We start from the raw sequence: 18,221 nt of genomic DNA, 5'->3' as shown, positions 1-18,221 counted from the left end.
TGTCTTTCTGTGTAGGGTTTAAAATCCATGAGCAGGTCTGTCCATGTTTCACTCAGATGACTGTTTGGGCCACGACTAGGTCTGAAGTGTCGGGAATAGTACTGTAGGTTCCTGGTAATAATAATAATGCATTTTATTTTAAAGGCGCCTTTCAGAGCACACAAGGACACCGCACAGAATTACACAATGTAGAACAATCAGAATTAAAAAAACTAATTACAAATGTAAAACAGCATAAAAAGCTAAAATAATTCACAGAGAGTAGGCACTTTTAGAGAGATGTGTTTTGAGTTTAGATTTAAAAAGAGAAAAGGAATTTATATTTCTAATGTCTTTTGGTAAGGAGTTCCAGAGTTGGGGAGAGGAGCAACAGAATGCCCTACTCCCCATGGTAACAAGGTGGGCAGAAGGGACAATGAGGTGAATAGAGGAGGAAGACCTGAGGGAACGAGAGGGAGTAGCAATGTGAATAAGATCAGACAGGTATGGAGGAGCGAGGTTGTGGATGGCCTTAAACGTATAAAGGAGGATTTTGAAATGAATGCGTAAATGTACCGGGAGCCAGTGCAGCTGCTGCAGGACAGGGGTAATATGATGCATAGAGGGGGTTTTAGTAATAATACGAGCAGCGGAATTTTGAAGTAATTGAAGCTTATGGAGGGATTTGTTGGTCAGTGAAAAATATTGGGTGGCATATTGTCAAAAAAAATATTATTTAAAAAAAAAACTAATTACATATATTTTCCCAATTGGTTATAGTTTTACTAGTATGTTTTAAATAAATGTCATTATTAGGTTTTATTTGGTTCTTTCATTGGGTTAAATTCATGTATTCACTTTAGACCAGTGTTTTTGAAAGTATATGTTTGCAAATGTCTTAAAAAAGTATGTTTCTATTAATTATAAAATCATTTACATTTAGCTTGATAGTGTAATCGACATGTTAGATTATTAATGTACATTTACTATAGAGACACATTGTATTTATTATTAACGTATGATTAGCTTGGTTGCAACCTATTTGCTTAACCTGTAGGATAATAATTATTATTTCCTTAAGTCGATATTAGTGATTTTGCTTTACCAATATATGCATTTAATTGCAGACCTAGGCCTAATTATATTACATGTAATCAGGACATATGCCTTTTTGAAAACTTTCGTAATCGTAGTCTATTTTATAGATGTAAACGCTTGCTGCCATTATCGAGTTAAATATACGCTACGTCAATCTAATCAAACGTCGTTACATCGAGCTAACGCTTTTAAAATAATTAATAAAAACACACCTTTTTAAAACATTCGTTCATGCAGGCCTATTTAATTAATGCTTGCTGCTGGTATTGAGCTAAATATACTTTAATAGTATGACCGACATATTATATTAGATTATCAAGCTACTTGTAACTGATTTTTCAATAATAATTAAAACACATTTAAAACATTCGTAAATGTAAATGTTTCAGAAACACTGGTTAAGGAACACATCCTGTGTCTTGACAAGTGTGTGTGTGGTTATGTGTTTCTGTAGGATTTCGTTTTTTTTTTCAGATTATTGCTTGCGCTATTCTCCACTCCAGTAGGTGGCGGTAATGCATCTTTACGCTTGTCATTACGCCAATAAACGCCGCATAACGAAGAACCAAAAGAAAAAAATGTGGTGTGGTATACGCACGCGCAAGACTGGTGCACATGCGTGTTGCAAATCGGGCATGAGTAGGGTAGTCGTCCAGTCAAGAACTTAACAGCGAGTAACAAGTTATTTGAGGTAATTTGTGAAATATTTTTGAATCACACTTTTAAGCTTTGCTTCACGAGCAATATTAGGCTTTAGAGAAGCTCATAATAGTGGCTTGCATTTGAAAATTTATTTTTTGTTCGCAGATATTGGGTCTAGGCAAGTAGTTATGGCAGACCATAATTACACCCCAGCCATTCTGAGGTAATTTATGAATTATGTCTCTTAAGTATCTGTTTTATGAGCAGCAGCGAACTTTCTTTAATAGGGTTATAATTGGCACTTTCTCTGATATACAACTATATATCTTCCAGGCTACCTGTCTCAAACACTAGATATACCTGTACAGAAGTCGGAGCTAACGTCTGTGCGAGGCGCAGGTAGGCAATTTAATAAGTTTATCGTGCCCCGGATATTAAATATATCGGAACTCCAGTTAGCAGACTTACCGTGTGTAACAACCGTGTTGACCTTCATTTATTGCATTATGTTTATTTCTGTAGGGGAGAGTGCTCAGGTTCGGCGACCAACTTGGATGGTTATGTTCATTTAAAGGTAATAATACGGATAGTACCGATTCCTTACAGTTATAGTCTACTGATTAACTTTTATACCACAGGTGGCTAGTCCATAGAGGTGGTAGTATCTCTATATTTTTTAGATTAAATTATGTATCATTATGTATTAGTGTATCTGAAATAACTCCGTTATCTGACTTTATTTCTGTAATCTTTGTCTTTCATTTTCCCTGTTTTTGTATTGTTCTCTTTTAATGATGTTGTAATGTATCAAGAATATTTTAGTAATTCAGCTTATTTTTATAAAGTGCCTTGGGGTGGCTCTTGTGAAAGGCACTATATAAAAAAAAATCAACCCCAGTTTCTCTCTTCTTTGGAAACATATTTTCTTACCTTCTCAGCTTTTCTTATCCACCATTCTCTACTGGTTAATATGATGTATAAAGTTACAAGCATCAGTTAGTCAGCTATTTTTTTTTCAGCATCAAGGTACTTTTTTTATTTTTTGCTGTACTCAGTTTTTGTCATTTAATGTTGAAAGTATTATCTATGTGCTGTCGGGCGTAACTTGAATGGTGTTACTTTACACTGATCAAATTAACAAAACTGCTTTGTTAATATAGCTAAGCAACATATTAAGATAAAATGATCATGAAGTGTCTGGTTTTATCAGTTTTCAACTGCCAGTTATCAACATTTTTCCATCACATACCCCTACACACCTTTATTTTATTAGGATAGGTAGACCTACATAGGAACCAGAATGTAGAACCTGTAAAATAATAATAATAATAATTCTGCAGGAAACCTGTCATAACACGCATGTATAAAAAAACAATAGTAACCTACAATATTTCGGTATGATATCTGGTCTTGTAATCCACTGGTTATTCTTGACAGTCTAGATGGTAGAGAGGCAACACTGTTCGGTGGCATTTGTGATTATGTGGTAACTACCGTTTCAGCCTGAATATTAGATGACCCTAATTATAAGACGACTGCTCACGTTTTCAGAAGATATTTTTTGGGGAAAAAGTTTTAGAACACCAAATTCTGTTTTTATAAAAAAAAGAAATGATTTGACAGGAACATGTAAGAAATGAACCCTCTCAGTTATAAGAGAACCACAGGTAATCGCATTGCAATAGGTGTATTAAACAGCAAGCATTCCAATAAACAAACGTATTATTCGGATGGAAAAGGACTGATAGTCAGTATTACAAACTCCACAATCCTAGAAGGCACAGAATGTTTTCAATGCAGCAGACCCCCTTGCAGAATGGAGAATAAAGGAGCTGGCAGTTTTCTTAAAATGGAAATTTATATCTTCATTAACAGCTGCACTTGGTCTAATGCTAGCAGAGGCACAGACAGGGAAGCCAGCAATTTTACACAACACTCAGTTACATGATAACAAACATATTTCATGTTTACTATCGCTATTATCGGAAATTCACAAATGCATATATTAGTTTACAATTTTCAAAGTGTGGTGCAAAGCATGCAGGTAACAATACAAGTATTCCTGCTGACTAGGGCTGTTGCGATCATGTTGCAATGTAATCGAGATTATATGGTACATGTGCGGTAACCACCAGCGCTTTAGATGACGGGAGGCAGATTTATTTGGATGCTGGCTTTTCAGTACTTTATGGACATTTACTTAAGCCCACATTTTGGTAAGCAGATCAGTAGTGTGCCTAAAATACTGAGATGCATATTGTGACCCCCAAACATCAGGAGTCTGTATAAATTCAGTGTATCTTTATGCTCATTAATTCACTTAGCGGGGGTGCCACATGCTATTGTTTTAGTTAATCAATGTAGCGATTAGCACTGAAGAAAAGAACAGCTCAAGAGCTATATCTTTTGAAAGAGGAAATATTGTGGATGCACAAGGTAAAAAGATGTTGGTGGTGTAGTGGTACTTCTTGTAGTTTAAAGTCTGACACATTTATTAAACATAAGGATACGCCTCATTTATACAGATCAGGTCAGGGAGCATGTGCTGATGCAGCACGTTGCCACACCTATACCATATGGTGAGACTCCTCGGGATCCCAGCTAGCAAACCCCCCAGGTAGATATACAGTCCAGTCCCACACTAATTCTCTTTCATAGAGTTAAATAAATACCATAAATGGAAAATAGCTGTCAAATGCACAGTGGAGTGTTATTTTGTCCAATTTTCTGGTTCCACTGATTTGAAGTGATACGACTGCAACAAACGCAAAATATGCCGAACTTCAGATTTTATTTTGGAGTGACCCAAAGCTATATGTATACCAAAATACCATGTCACTGGATAGCATCAATTTAAACTGATCGAAATATAAACTAAACTTTCATACACGAGATATTTAGGTTATAGTGTTAATCAAAAACCTGGAAACAAATGAACGGAGAGAATACTTAATATGAGGCTCTAATGAAATAAATCTTTCACAAAACCAATATAGGGACTCACCTTAGTAGAGACTAGACCGAAATACATTATAGTATATTTTGTTTTCAGAGAATAAGCTATACATATCCAGAAATTATTGTTAAAGTACAAATGAGATGGTGTTCCGTGCGTAGACATTTTTTGTTCAATAATCTGTTAAACATTTAAGGATTTTTTTTATTCAAATAAATTCCCCTAAAATCAACTTGTTTTACTGTATTGAAAGTATTGATCATGTATTACTGAATTGCTTCGTATCGCAGTAACATTTCAAATATCTCTGCAAATCAAATTGCTGAGTTTTGAAAACAAATTGTAATTGTATTGTAGCAAAGCCTAGGATTTCCACCCTTAGTGCCAGCTCACTCGCTCCTTCTGTGCAGTTTCTCTTTCTGTTGCCAGGGTTTGTTACTGGAGATTACATGGCTGTGTGCTTCATTATACATGTGTGTAAGCAATGGCTGAGGCTTATAATTCATCACTTCTTTTAATTAACGGAGTGTCCACTTACTTCTGGCCATATAGTTCATATTATTCATGGTTAGATGTCAGGGATTTGATGATTTGTTTCTGATAACCTTAATTTGGTTTCTGTTCATAGGGTTGGCTACCTCCCCAATATGAGTACCATGTTTGCAATCTAGAACAAGTGCCTTCATCTACTGATCATATTGGGTTTGATGCAACAATCAGGATCAAGAACATCACTACAGTAGACCAAGCTCAGCAGTGGGTGAAGGCAGCTAAGAGGAGCTCGGGGGTGATGTGGAGGGTTGATGTCACGAGACCTAGGTTGGGGAAACGTGTTTTACACAAGGTATTTGATAAATCGGATAAGTGCAATCAATCACCTAAAACTTCTTAGTGACCTTTTGAGGTGTTTTAGATTTCTACTGCAGTGCTTTGATTTAACATTAAATGATACCACTGGCTAATTTAAACTGAAACATTGTGTTTCATTCAGGTTTCTTACAAGTGTCAGCATAATGTAAATGTGAAGTCTAAGACGGCAAATTCCAGAAGATCCTCAAAAAATACAAACTGTCAGGCAAAGATGTCTGTCACTCTCAAGCACTGTAATAATGGGAAGATTAACCAGTAAGTTTGAGTATACATACAGGCAGTCCCCAGTTTAAGAGCGTCCAAATCATGGACAACTTACTTATGGATGGACTGCCATAAAACCTGTTATATTACAAATTTGGGTTAAATAGGTTCGTAATAATGAATTTGCTCACTACGTGCGGTTTCAGCAGTTTGTCAGCTTGAGGTACAAAACACTAGGTAGTTAATTTTATTATTACTTTGCAATTATTATGTGCTGCATTATTATTTTTTGGACTTAAAGATAGGGATTGGGTCTCGTTCGTAACCAGGGGACTGCCTGTATATTGGTAAACTTGCTCACAATTCAGATGTTCTGTTTGTTTTGGCATTAACTAGACATAACATTCATGTGATGTTGTTATAGGAGCAAAGATCCACACCTGCCTGACTTTCCCTTTGAGGTGAAAATTCAGAACAAGCACAACCACAACCTGTTTGTTGCAGAGGCTCTCAGACACCGAGATGTGGGAGAGAAGGCCATAGAAAGCCTTACAAAACTGTTTGAGATTGGTCACTCTCCCTCATCTGCACTATCTGCCCTGAAGAATGATCTGCAAATGGAGTATGGAGACAGATACACCTATGCCTCAACTAACCGGGAGATTTGCCCTGACCTTTCATTCGTGCAAAAGTAAGAATTATTTTCCCTTGAAAGTAAAATGTCATAATTATGTAAAATGACTAGCTTAAGTATAAGTGGTGCTGGCACCAAATAAGTACAAACTGGTATGTAACTTTGACCACTATCATATACTGCATGTATCGTTGACACTGACCTTTTTCACAGACTATACCAAAAAGTTTGCAGGAAGCAGTATGGTGCACACACACAAGGTATCCTATTGTATAATAGCAGAATTCAGTTTCAGATGAGTTAAGAGTTAAGCAATGTGAAAGCAAATTGTTATAGATCTTGAATATTAACATTGTATTGACATATTTTTTTGTATTTTTAGAAGCAGGTGCAACACATAATCAACAGCACTTACAGACAGGTGGTTTGTTATGATTTTTTATGATATGATACATTTATTAACAGCAGTGTAATATATGTATTGACTCATATATAATATCTGGGATATATTAGATGGTAAGCTAACATTAGGTACGCGTAGCTGACATGTTGGATAAAGAAGAAATATTTTTTACAAGAGTCAGCATTATTTGTTACATGGGGGTGGTCTTAATGTTTTAGCTCATCTGTGTACATACTCGCTGGCCACTTTATTAGGTGCACTTTGTTAGTATCATGTCGGACCTCAGTTTTGCCTTTAGAGGTGCCTTAATTCTTTGTGCCATAGATTCAGCAAGGTACTTCAAACTTCCCTTACATACTTTGGTCCACATTGGCATGACGGCATCACACATTTGCTGCAGATTTGTCGGTAGATCCTTCATGAGGTGAATCTTCCGTTTCACCACATCCCATAGGTGCTCTGTTGGATTGAGATCTACTGACTGTGGAGGCCATTTGAGTACAGGGAACTCATTGTCATGTTCAAGAAACCAGTCCGATATTCTTCCAGAATTATTCTGCTGGAAGTATACATTAGTAACTGGGTACACTGTGGTCCTAAAGGGATGGACATTTTCAGTAACAATCCTCAGGTAGGCTGCAGCATTTAAACAATGCTCACTTGGAAGTAAGGGGCGCAAAATGTGCCAAAAAAATATCCCAGACACCATTACACCACCACCACCAGCCTGAGTTGCTGATACAAGGCAAGATTGATTCATGCTTTCATGTTGTTTACACCTAATTCTGACCCTAACAGCAAAATACTGCAGCAGAAATCGAGACTCATCTGACCAGGCAATGGTTTTACATTCTTCCATTGTCCAATTCTGGTGAGCCTGTGCCCACTGTAGCCTCTGTATCCTGTTCTTAACTAACAGGAGTGGCACCCAGTTCTGGTTTTCTGCTGCTGTAGCCCATCTGCTTCAAGGTTTGACACGTTTTGTGCTAAGAGATGCTCTTCTGTATACCTTGGTTGTGGTGAATGGTTAATTGAGTTACAGTTGCCTTTCTCTCAGCTTGAACCAATCTGGCCAGTCTTCTCTGACCTCTGCCAAGGCATTGTCACCCAGAGAACTTCTGCTCACTGGATGTATTTTCTTTTTCAGCCCATTCTCTGTAAACCTCAGAGATGGTTGTGCATGAAAATCCCAGCAGATCAGCAGTTTCTGAAATACTCACACAAGCCCATCTGGCACTAACAACCACGCCATGTTCAAAGTCACTTAAATCACGTTTCTTCCCCATTGTGTGATTGATGTGAACATTCACCGAAGCTCCTGAGCACTATCTGCATGATCTTATACATTTTGGTACTGATATATAATAGGCTGATTAGATAGTTGCTTCAACGAGCAGTTGAATAGGTGTACCTAATAAAGTGGTCATGTAGATATGACATTGTGGGGACCAAAAATGTTCCCACAAGGTAAAACGCAATTTTATTAAAAAAAAGGAAAAAAACTGTAAATACAATAATAAAAAAAAAATAATCAAATGTTTTGTAGTTTGTTTGGTTACTTATGGTTAAGGTTAGGACTCGGCAGGGGTTAAGGTTGTCATAGTTGGGATTAGAGTTGCACCCAAAAAAATGAATGTGTGGACTGTGTGTATGACTCTGTGTATGTTTTTTGCGTGTGTGTCAGGTGTTAAAAGGTGTTAATTTCTTGAATTAACAATTTCACAGACCTCACTGCTGACCAGGGATCCACATATGCCCAGCCCATCATTGAAGATCATAATGATGAAACCAGTCATGGTAATGTTCTGCCTATGTCTTTATGACCTGTCTCTTCCTCCCCCATGCTGGAAATTTTCAAAATATACAGGAAAGTCGGACTCTCATTTATCAGAGTGTGCAAATGAATTGCCGGTTGGCATGGGCAAATTGGTATTTCTCACTCATGCATACTTACAGCCGTACAAAATGAATTTTGAGAAAAACACGTGCAAAATGTATTGCACATTCTAAATATGACGGCACACACAAGGCAAAACAAATGTTAAAGAAATGCCCTCAATGATCCATATATGGGCGAATAACTTCTGCATTGAACTTCATCGAACTGCACAATAGGAGAACATGTTGGAGAAATGGAACATGTTTAGAGAGACATACCCCTATATCTAGGTGGCAAGTCTTACCACAAAGGGCCAGTGTGTGTGCAGATTTTAGGGATAACCTTTAGGTCAGGCGTTCAGACCCAGGTGTGAGGACTCTTCAGCCAGTCTGCCCTCATATTAGTAACCTAATTAGGGAGTCGCAGCAAAAACCTGCATAATCTGGATAATATTGTCTACCTCTGCCCTATATCCTTATTGCTTTATATATTTTACACTATACACTTGTACTGTTATTTTGTGACTGTATTTTGCTATTAAGAAATAAAGTAGAAAAAGAGAAGAGTGGGAAAAATTTATCTTCACCAAGAATGAGGTAAAGATTTCTGAAAGAAAGAAAGACCCAGTATGGGGACGGTGAAACACGGAAGCAGTGCTGTGTCACCTGTAACGACAGCGGGCGCAGGCTGAGGAAGCAGTGCTGTGTCACCTGTAACGACAGCGGTCGTAGGCTGAGGAAGCAGTGCTGTGTCACCTGTGACGACAGCGGTCGTAGGCTGAGGAAGCAGTGCTGTGTCACCTGTGACGACAGCGGGCGCAGGCTGAGGAAGCAGTGCTGTGTCACCTGTGACGACAGCGGGCGCAGGCTGAGGAAGCAGTGCTGTGTCACCTGAAACGACAGCGGGCGCAGGCTGAGGAAGCAGTGCTGTGTCACCTGAAACGACAGCGGGCGCAGGCTGAGGAAGCAGTGCTGTGTCACCTGAAACGACAGCGGGCGCAGGCTGAGGAAGCAGTGCTGTGTCACCTGAAACGACAGCGGGCGCAGGCTGAGGAAGCAGTGCTGTGTCACCTGTAACGATAGCGGGCGCAGGCTGAGGAAGCAGTGGCTCGACCTGAAAATGGCCACCAAAAAAAGGATTGCAGTGCACAGATCTCACGTCTATGCCAGGGGGGGGCCCAAGCAGCACGTCAGTGTCACGTCTGCATGGTAACATAGCTGCCATCATAGGCAAAACGTCCCTAATAGGAATCATTCTAGATGGTGACACTGACAGTGCAGCTCCATCACCCATGGAGTGTTTGTAAATAAATGCACATTTCTACACATGGGAAGAAATTGAGAAATATCATTCTATGCGTAAAAATGGTCGAACACACAGTTTACACACGAAACTGTTTTGTGTGCACGGTTGATAAATGAGAGTGCTGGTTTATTTCTTGCATGCATACCCAACTGTGAAGTCTCAAAGCATTGTTTTTTTTCAATGGAAAAAAAATGTCAAGCAGTTACATGAAAATACTGTAAAGACAGAACAGTTTACGTACATTGCAAGTAAAAATAGTAAGGACATTAAAAAAAATAATACAAACCTTTTAGTATTTCATATTGATTTAGACTTCAGTTTCCTATATGCTTTTTATTTTTTTAATTTTGACAGAAATGCCTGCTGACTTGGTTGAGGTCATGATCGACAGACTGTGTCAGCTTCGTGATGACAACCACTTTAGTCCTGGACTGGTTGCTATGGCCAAGCAGTTTAATCACATAAAAGATAACCCAGCAAAGCTACTGTCTGCAATGCATGGCTTTGGGAAATCCACCAACCCTGTAGCATACAGTGCCAAGGCCATCAGAAGACCAGCAAAACGTCTACAGCCTACATCTTTAGACAAGTGTTCAGTCAAAGTGGGGATCAAAGAAGCATTTGAGTCCTGAACACAGTGGTATAGAACATCCATGCTGCCTGGAGAAAGAGGGCGGTAAAGTTTCCTCATCACAGATTGGGGCATTGTGTGGCAATGAACTGTTAGTACGGTTAGCTGTTGAGGCTGCATTTTTTGGGGGATGGTTTAATACTGAAATCTGGAAATTCAGTGGGCCTCTTCTCCCAGTAATTTTATTGTTGTCCTGTACATAATTAATTGTCAATAGTTTCTTTTACAAACTTATGCAAAAGTAACCTGTTGCACCTGTTGAAATTTCATTTACAAACCTATACAAAGTCCAAAAACTTACACGCAGATTATATGGAAATTGACAGTAATGTACCATTTGCACTTTACCATTAGCATCCTGTGCTGCACTGTGTCCTGTACTCTTGCTCTGCATCTTTTTTTGTTTTTACCCTGAGATGTGCCAAGTCTACTTTAAATCAACTTTGTGTAGGCATGCAATAAAGGGATAGTGATACTTCGTACTTAAAATTACCCTGCTGTATATTCATTCGTTGATTATTTAGATGATTTTTTTTTATAATAATCTAATAATTATAATACTGTTTTACTAAGTAACAGCAAATTAATAGTAAAGGTTTTGTTTCACATTAATTTTGATTGATTTAATGATATCCAAGTGACAATACTGAGCCAACTTCTCACTGCTGTGCTGGTTGGTCCCATTACTGTGCAGTAGTGTGTACCCAGGTTGCATTAGTTTGCTATGCTGCCTACACATACACACACACACACACACCTTTGCATGTAGAGCTTGTATCACAAACAGTAGCTAGCCTAATAGAATAGATGATTTTGAGCAATGGAGGCCTAATGTGGATGCAGATGTAGCCTTCACCTAACTCACTAAATTAGCTTCTATGTTAAGATAGTCATACAGATGTTTTTCAACATGGGTAATGCACATCTTCATAGGTTATGAAACAGCAAATTTTGAAACCGCTTGTTGCGACCAATGAAAGGTTATGGAATTTCATTCCAGCTGTTCAGCTACTGCACCATCACAGTTGCCTGACAATCAACTGGCTGGTCACAGCCCAACTTACTACCAGCCAATCACAATGTACGCCTACGTCCCTCTGGCCCATGAGGTTACATCAAGAAGTGTGGTTTACTGGAAGTGGGGTGAAAATTGCTTACACACATTTGGTAGTAGTGCATGCACATGAATGAAGAGTGCACAGGTGCGGACATGGGTGCTGTAAATGGCACGGGAGCTGAAGTGATAAATGTTCTCTGTGTACCCTCTTTGACCGAAGGGTTCTGATTTAACTCATCACAGAGGAAAAATCCAGTATATTTTCCAAACTGAACACATTTTGAAATATTTGGTGGCACTAGGTTCTGTGGCATGTACAATCCGAGTGTTTTTTTGCTGCTGTTTGTACTTCTCCATGCATCTTATTGCGTACGTTGTAGGGAGCATTAGTGGCCACTGCATGGCACTGTGGTACAAGCGAGACCATAATGATGGACACAAAACTGCGGTGGCGCCCCACGTTATGTATATGTTGGCAAAAGCAGGAATGTATTTACTTACGAGAACTTTAAGTGTGTGTTTGTGTCTGTTGGCATCAACAATGAAAACAAAAGCATTAATGGGCTGGAAGGAAGGTGCGATCCTTTTCGGAGTTGAATATGTTATGTATACGGCAGATTTTAATGAAAATGTGTAAGTGTACAAATAATTGCAGCTTCAGGTTATATTCATTTCAGTTTCTCGTAAAAACGTGCTTTGACTCCATTACTTACATAGATCAAATTACTTTCAATACAGAAACTCCAGGAATTTTAATGTTTTAATGCAATCTTTGTTCCACATTTACTCAACCTCAAAATCAAATTTTATATATATATATTTTATCTTTCATTAATATGATTAAGTCACCATTAATAACAGTAATAAAAAGCTTATATGAAACAAAAATTAAGCTAAAGTTATCTCCCTTTTACATATTTTTACAAAACATTAATAAAAGTTTACTTCTTGCAATATAGCGTTTCATACAAAACTTCAAAAATCATGCCATAACACTGCCATAAGGCCTGCAGTTAGTGAAACAGACATAAAAGTATGTTTTAACTGTTGAGGTTAGAAACAAAAAAAAGTAAAAAAATAAATGGAATATATTCACAGAAATACACAACCTACATCTGGTAGTTTCATTAATGTCTTAGATAAATCAAAAGAAAGAAATTTCTATAATGAACACGTCTTTTCTGAAAACTAGTGCAGCAGCTTTATTAATATAGGCACCGTTTAATCGCTTATCCAGTACACGAATACTGTTCTGTCGTATTGTGTGTGTAGACTTGCCTGGATTTGAAAATCCCACTCCATCTGACCGAAACCGGCAACCCTGCACATATAAAACTCACAAACTGGGTAATTTAAAGAAACCTAACTGCAACCAACACTGAAGACAAATACCTGCACAGTATACGAAGGGTGTTAGTGTTTTTACATGCAGATTTATACAAACCTCATGGAATGTGTCCTTCTGTGCATGTCTAATAGAACGCTGTTATTGCATTTCTTTAAGTATCCTGTACAAAATATCGCTGAATTAACTACAAACTGCATTTAATTCATAAAATTTGCACCGTTTCACAAATAGCTAATAATTTCTACGACCAGAAAACTATTTCGACTATTTATTTCGAATGCATCTGCACATTTATTTACTCAACTAAATGTTAATCTCAGCTGAAGTATCCATTTTAATCGGCAAAATAAATGAACGGGTTCCTTTTAATGTCAAAAACTACAATTCCCACATGATTTCCGGACCTGCCAGTGGCAATGATTCTTGAGAGGCAATGCATATAGTACACAGAGCATGGCTGCGTACCATGTTGCTCGATGGAAATCTGAAAGTACACCTAACGTCGCAGTTTAGCCACGTTAAAAACCAACACAACATTCTAGGGTAACAGCCACATAATGGATTAAATGAGACTAGTCGTACCATGCCAATGCATATAGTTTGTTGGCTTCAGACTATATGTACAGCCGGAAACTTCACAAGAAATTACCAAGGCAAATAATATACGTCTGTCAGCTCAAGTGTGGTAGACATGCTGTTGAGAAAGTGGTGGACGACAATACTTCACTTTTAAAATTAATATAATAAGCGGATCTTATGGGTGGACATTTATGACAAACATACTTCAGTCCAATTGTTATAGTTATTTTTTTCTTGACGTAATATATTACAAACCTCTGAGATGCTGTTAAACCAAACTTGTCGCTTGATGCCCGTCTTTAACTAGCAGTAATATTAACCAATAAAAACTCGACATATTTTTTGACTGGCCAATCGCATTTAGAGAAATAAGGCTTAGAGGCGGGGTTTCCAAGGAATAGCACGTTGTGCGTTAGGTTGTTAGAAAGTTAATGGCTAGGGGGGAAGAGAACCTCTTCTCTTCTCGCTTCGGGAGAGTTTAGGGTTTTCTGAAGTGAAAATACCGCGGCCGGAAGACAAATAATAACCTGAAGGAAGAGTAAGACAGTTATACCCAAACAGCTGTAATATTTAGATAAGTATGCAGGATGCAGTAGCCGGGACGGCAATGTTGACTGACGGCTTCGAGGACGAGATCGACTCGGTGACTCCGCGCTCCCCTGCGGTGGGGATGGGGGTAGGAGTCGCACCGGGAGCAGGACTCGGGGGCATGGGCATCGGTGGGAAGAAAGTCCGCTTATTCGGCGAATCGACAGGGCCAGGTGCGGACCGACTGGACTTTAAGCTAGCCGCGGCCGCTGTGCTCTCCTCGGGTCCTGGATCCGGCAGCGACGAGGACGAGGTGTCGGAGGTAAGCCGGGACGGGACCCGTGTAGCCCGCTAGCCGTCTTAGCTAACCGATTCGCCGTCATCCTCTCCCGTCGAATTTGGCCAAAAACCGATGCCGCTCCGGATCAGACTATGAAGCCGATATCCGACCTGTGTGCGACTCCCCTCCTGTCGCGCTGTTTTTATTGCACAAGCCGGCGGTTAGAGTTGAAGAAGGCGGCTCCGGTTCCTGGCTGCGGTAAGGCCTAGTGGGGGTGGTGGGGATGGCAGCGGCATTGCCGAGTCTCACGCCCGCTAGCCGCACAATTTATTGCCCTTCCGCGTCTGAGACACGTTGAGTCAAACGTCCTATAGCTAATTTTTAAAAAAAGATCGATATTTTGCACCACCCGCTGCAGTTATAGACGAGCAACGGTGCCTCCGCTCGGCGCTTCCCAGCTTAGATGTCAGTGTTTTTACTGAAGCCTTGAGCTGAGGTGCCTTAGCTGGGATGTTTGCTTTATTCTTGGGGTAAGTCTGGATGCTCTACGGTGTGCATTGGGGTGAGCCAGGAACAACGTTTCTCCGCTGCACAGCAGCTGCGGACCTGTCAGCTCTCGCCCGAGTCTGTGTTGGGCTGCAGCTCCACTCTCCGTGTTTATCGGACGATCTCCTATGCAAACCTTTTGTATATGTTGGAGTTAAAATTGCCTGTTGAAATGTTAGCCGACTGTCACCCCGTCCCGATCTTGTCTAAGTGCCATCGTGTTCCCCACCCAGCATACGTCCCGACCCAGGGGCGTCTACCTGTATACGATGTGTTCGGGATAAGCGCTGTCTGATTGCGCATCGTTTTAGGTAATTAAAACAAAATTGAGCGCGTTCACACTTTAATACTCACCATTTGCTGGATACCTATAAAACGTGTCGTTATTCACGAGAATTAAGCAACCCTGAGCCATGTTGGTTTCCTGTTACCACTTCAGGGCTCCAGTGAAACCGAGGCCTGCTGGACTTGTTGTCAAAATATTTAGTGATTATAATCACGAAATCCTGACAGTGAGCAGCAAACGTTTGTCGGAAATAAGCGATATAGGCATCACCTTCAAAATATTACCCAGCGTTAAACAAAACTAATTTGTATCCATTTTCTGCATTTCTTTGTCGACATGACAATTTTAATAAAAACCTCGTTCTGTTGCCGGAATTTAAATATCATGCATTACCCCATCACTCATAGTTATGAGCCTACTTGTTTAACAAAAACGTCAGTTGGTCAGCAGTTCTATGTAGTATAACTGTTATGTAATTAACTAAAACCTACCGTGAAGTGCTGGAAGTGATGCTGGAAGTTCATAGGTTAAGTAGACCCCGCACCCCCCCCCCCCCCCCCCCCCCCCTAGGATGCTCTGCCTCCTGCTTTTGCTCAGAGCGATCTACCACGTGGTCATGCTGCTGATGCACCTTGAGGTTGTCATAAGTGTCTGTCTGAAGTAACAGGGACACCGGGGACCCAAGAGTAAATCTGTCTCCGTTTATTCTGTAATATACTGGGCAAAGCACCTAGACCTCTTTTGTAAACGAGGATGCCTTATGTGTCAGAAATTTCTCCATTCTGTATAACAATACGGCTGGAAAACACCTATGTAGAAACTCAGTGAATTACTTCTACCACCTCAGATTCCCCAGTTGCCCCATCTCGTACACTCCACCCTCTCTGTAGCCACGTGTTGTATGATGATCTGTTGTCTTGGGTTATTCATTATAGACATGTATCTGATACTGTTTTCTGAGCTTTATGACATACTCATGCTAAATTAATACTACAAATTTCTGTCTTCCAGCCAGCATGTCTACTTCTGGTTTATCATCTCAATAGTTACAGCATGAGTATATTTAATTGCAGTAGACATGAAGCTGTCACTGATGCGGAGTCATGAGTCTTCAACATACATGGGTTCATAGCATCACGGCAGAGATGGGGAGTAAGGATGCGTGCTGGGTTCGCCTGGGACAGATAGGGGAGTGGGATGTTCACCCGTGACAGCGTCTGCGGGAACACCAGCATGGGGGCTGTCTATGAACAGTGGCCGCAGTGTTCAGCCGAGCAGATTGTGGGGGAAGGTGGTGAGAGGGGCGGCAGTTGTCAGGCTTTTCCCCGGGTCCTCGCTCCCTCTGTCACCCATGGCAGCTGTCAGTGCAGGAAGGCAGTGGAAATGAAGGGTGTGATGTCTGCATGTGTTTATTCCTCTCAGTTTCAAAATGCAATTTTGAAATTGGCAAGTGTCAGTTGGTTGTGATGTGTGTAAAGGGCCTTCAGGGGTGGGGGGTCTTTCTCTGTTCTCCCCCAGATTGGTTGAGAGCTTGCTGCATTTCAAGTCCTGGATTAGGCAGATGCATTTCCAGACCTTTCCGGCTCAAGCAAGCGTGTGCTTCAATAGCAGCACATCCTGGGAACTGTAGTCTTCCGGGGGAATCCCTGTTCAGTAGCCCTGCTGTGACTACGTCTCCCAAAGGTCATTGTGTCCTGCATTCTGTTCATACACATGCCTGAACAGTGCTGACTGCTGCCCTGCCATTCACTATGACTTCTCAGTCTGTGTTGTGCCCCGTGCTGGTGAGTGTGTTGTCACGCCTATTGAAATGGCCTACTATCAGTCAGCCCCTGCCATTTAAGACATTAGCAGTCATCAGCATTCAGCACGCATGCATTGAATTTTCTGTTTGTTGTACTCCCTGTCCTCATTCGAGTTTTCTTCTACATTGAGCTTGCTGGTACTTTTAAAATGGGCATTGTTTCTGCCGAGTTTCTGCAAGCAGTAGACGGATTTGTCGGCTGGAATCCCATTTGTGTGTGGGGCATACTGTGGGTGCACGAGACTTCAACCTGTATGTCTGAGTCAGATTGTTTACCATTAGTTATGCTAATAACTTTCACATATAAGCAGTTCCTTGAGAGTTGTCAAAATTCAGAAACAGCATACTACAAAATGTACTTATTTTGTGAAAGTCAAGCATTAAAATTGATATTTGGACATATGTAAGCTTTAATGAAGATGTTTGTCTGAACTTCCCATGTGTCTGTTTTATTAGTCATTAGGCAGCAGGCATTTTACATACATAAAACATGTCACACATGGCAGCCCATATTGATTTGCACTGCTAATATAAAATCTTATCAAAACACACTTATTTGAAACAACTGATGTTATAGACTGATTTTTAAAGCGCATTTATTTAGTTGGTAGTTTTATTCTAAATGATTGTGTTATCATGGCATTGGTGTAAGGGGCGGCATGGTGGTGCGGTGGTTAGCACTGTTGCCTCACACCTCTGGGACCCGGGTTCGAGTCTCCGCCTGGGTCACATGTGTGCAGAGTTTGCATGTTCTCCCCATGTCGTCGTGGGGTTTCCTCCGGGTACTCCGGTTTCCCCTCACAGTCCAAAAACATGCTGAGGCTAATTGGAGTTGCTAAATTGCCCATAGGAGTGCATGCATGAGTGAATGGTGTGTGAGTGTGCCCTGTGTTGTTCCCTGCCTCGTGCCCAGGATAGGCTCCAAACCCCCCCACGACCCAGTAGAATAATCGGTTTGGAAAATGGATGGATGGATGGCAATGGACGATTATTGTCTCATTCATTGATGCCCAGTCACTTGGCTATATGAGCAGAAGGCTAGTGTCTGTTTGAAGGAATATTTAACTGTTCCAACTCTGCAAATGTATATGTACATCTTGAATGAGCACACCTAACATGAAATGGGCAGCTTTGTTAGACAGGTATTCCACGAAGCAGCATTAAGGGAGAGTTTGACTTATTTCGCCAAGTC

The 18,221-nt window shown here is 40.3% G+C and overlaps 2 protein-coding genes across 10 annotated transcripts in view; both read left to right on the top strand.

Annotated features, from left to right (window-relative positions):
• Nucleotides 1–1,642: 1,642 nt before the first annotated feature.
• Nucleotides 1,643–11,213, top strand: si:dkey-75a21.2 (uncharacterized protein LOC794385 homolog). Of its 3 annotated transcripts, none has more exons than XR_007400439.1 (11): nucleotides 1,643–1,768; nucleotides 1,885–1,942; nucleotides 2,053–2,118; nucleotides 2,242–2,293; nucleotides 5,304–5,519; nucleotides 5,667–5,800; nucleotides 6,174–6,440; nucleotides 6,597–6,643; nucleotides 6,766–7,210; nucleotides 8,512–8,583; nucleotides 10,325–11,213. XR_007400439.1 is itself a non-coding variant. In XM_049029149.1 (11 exons), the coding sequence occupies exons 2-11, from the start codon at nucleotides 1,908–1,910 to the stop codon at nucleotides 10,600–10,602; spliced, it is 1,203 nt and encodes a 400-aa protein (XP_048885106.1). In that variant the 5' UTR covers nucleotides 1,643–1,768; nucleotides 1,885–1,907; the 3' UTR covers nucleotides 10,603–11,213. The 3 variants fall into 3 exon arrangements, 2 of the variants coding, with proteins under 2 accessions (XP_048885106.1, XP_048885105.1); XM_049029149.1 differs by having other exon boundaries at nucleotides 6,769–6,804; XM_049029148.1 differs by having other exon boundaries at nucleotides 6,766–6,804.
• Nucleotides 11,214–13,994: 2,781 nt separating this feature from the next.
• Nucleotides 13,995–18,221, top strand: part of LOC125750411 (ankyrin repeat and KH domain-containing protein 1-like) — a 33,036-nt gene continuing 28,809 nt past the window's right edge. For all 7 annotated transcript variants that reach the window (XM_049028205.1, XM_049028204.1, XM_049028208.1 and 4 more), the window contains exon 1: nucleotides 13,995–14,435. In XM_049028205.1, the coding sequence (XP_048884162.1) occupies nucleotides 14,166–14,435 (270 nt within the window). In that variant the 5' untranslated portion in view covers nucleotides 13,995–14,165. The remainder of the gene's footprint in view (nucleotides 14,436–18,221) is intronic.

The sequence above is a fragment of the Brienomyrus brachyistius genome, chromosome 10 (assembly GCF_023856365.1).
Source record: "Brienomyrus brachyistius isolate T26 chromosome 10, BBRACH_0.4, whole genome shotgun sequence".
NCBI lineage: Eukaryota > Metazoa > Chordata > Actinopteri > Osteoglossiformes > Mormyridae > Brienomyrus > Brienomyrus brachyistius.
The sequence above is the reverse complement of the archived record's forward strand: the minus strand, read 5'-3'. Positions and strand labels throughout refer to the sequence as shown.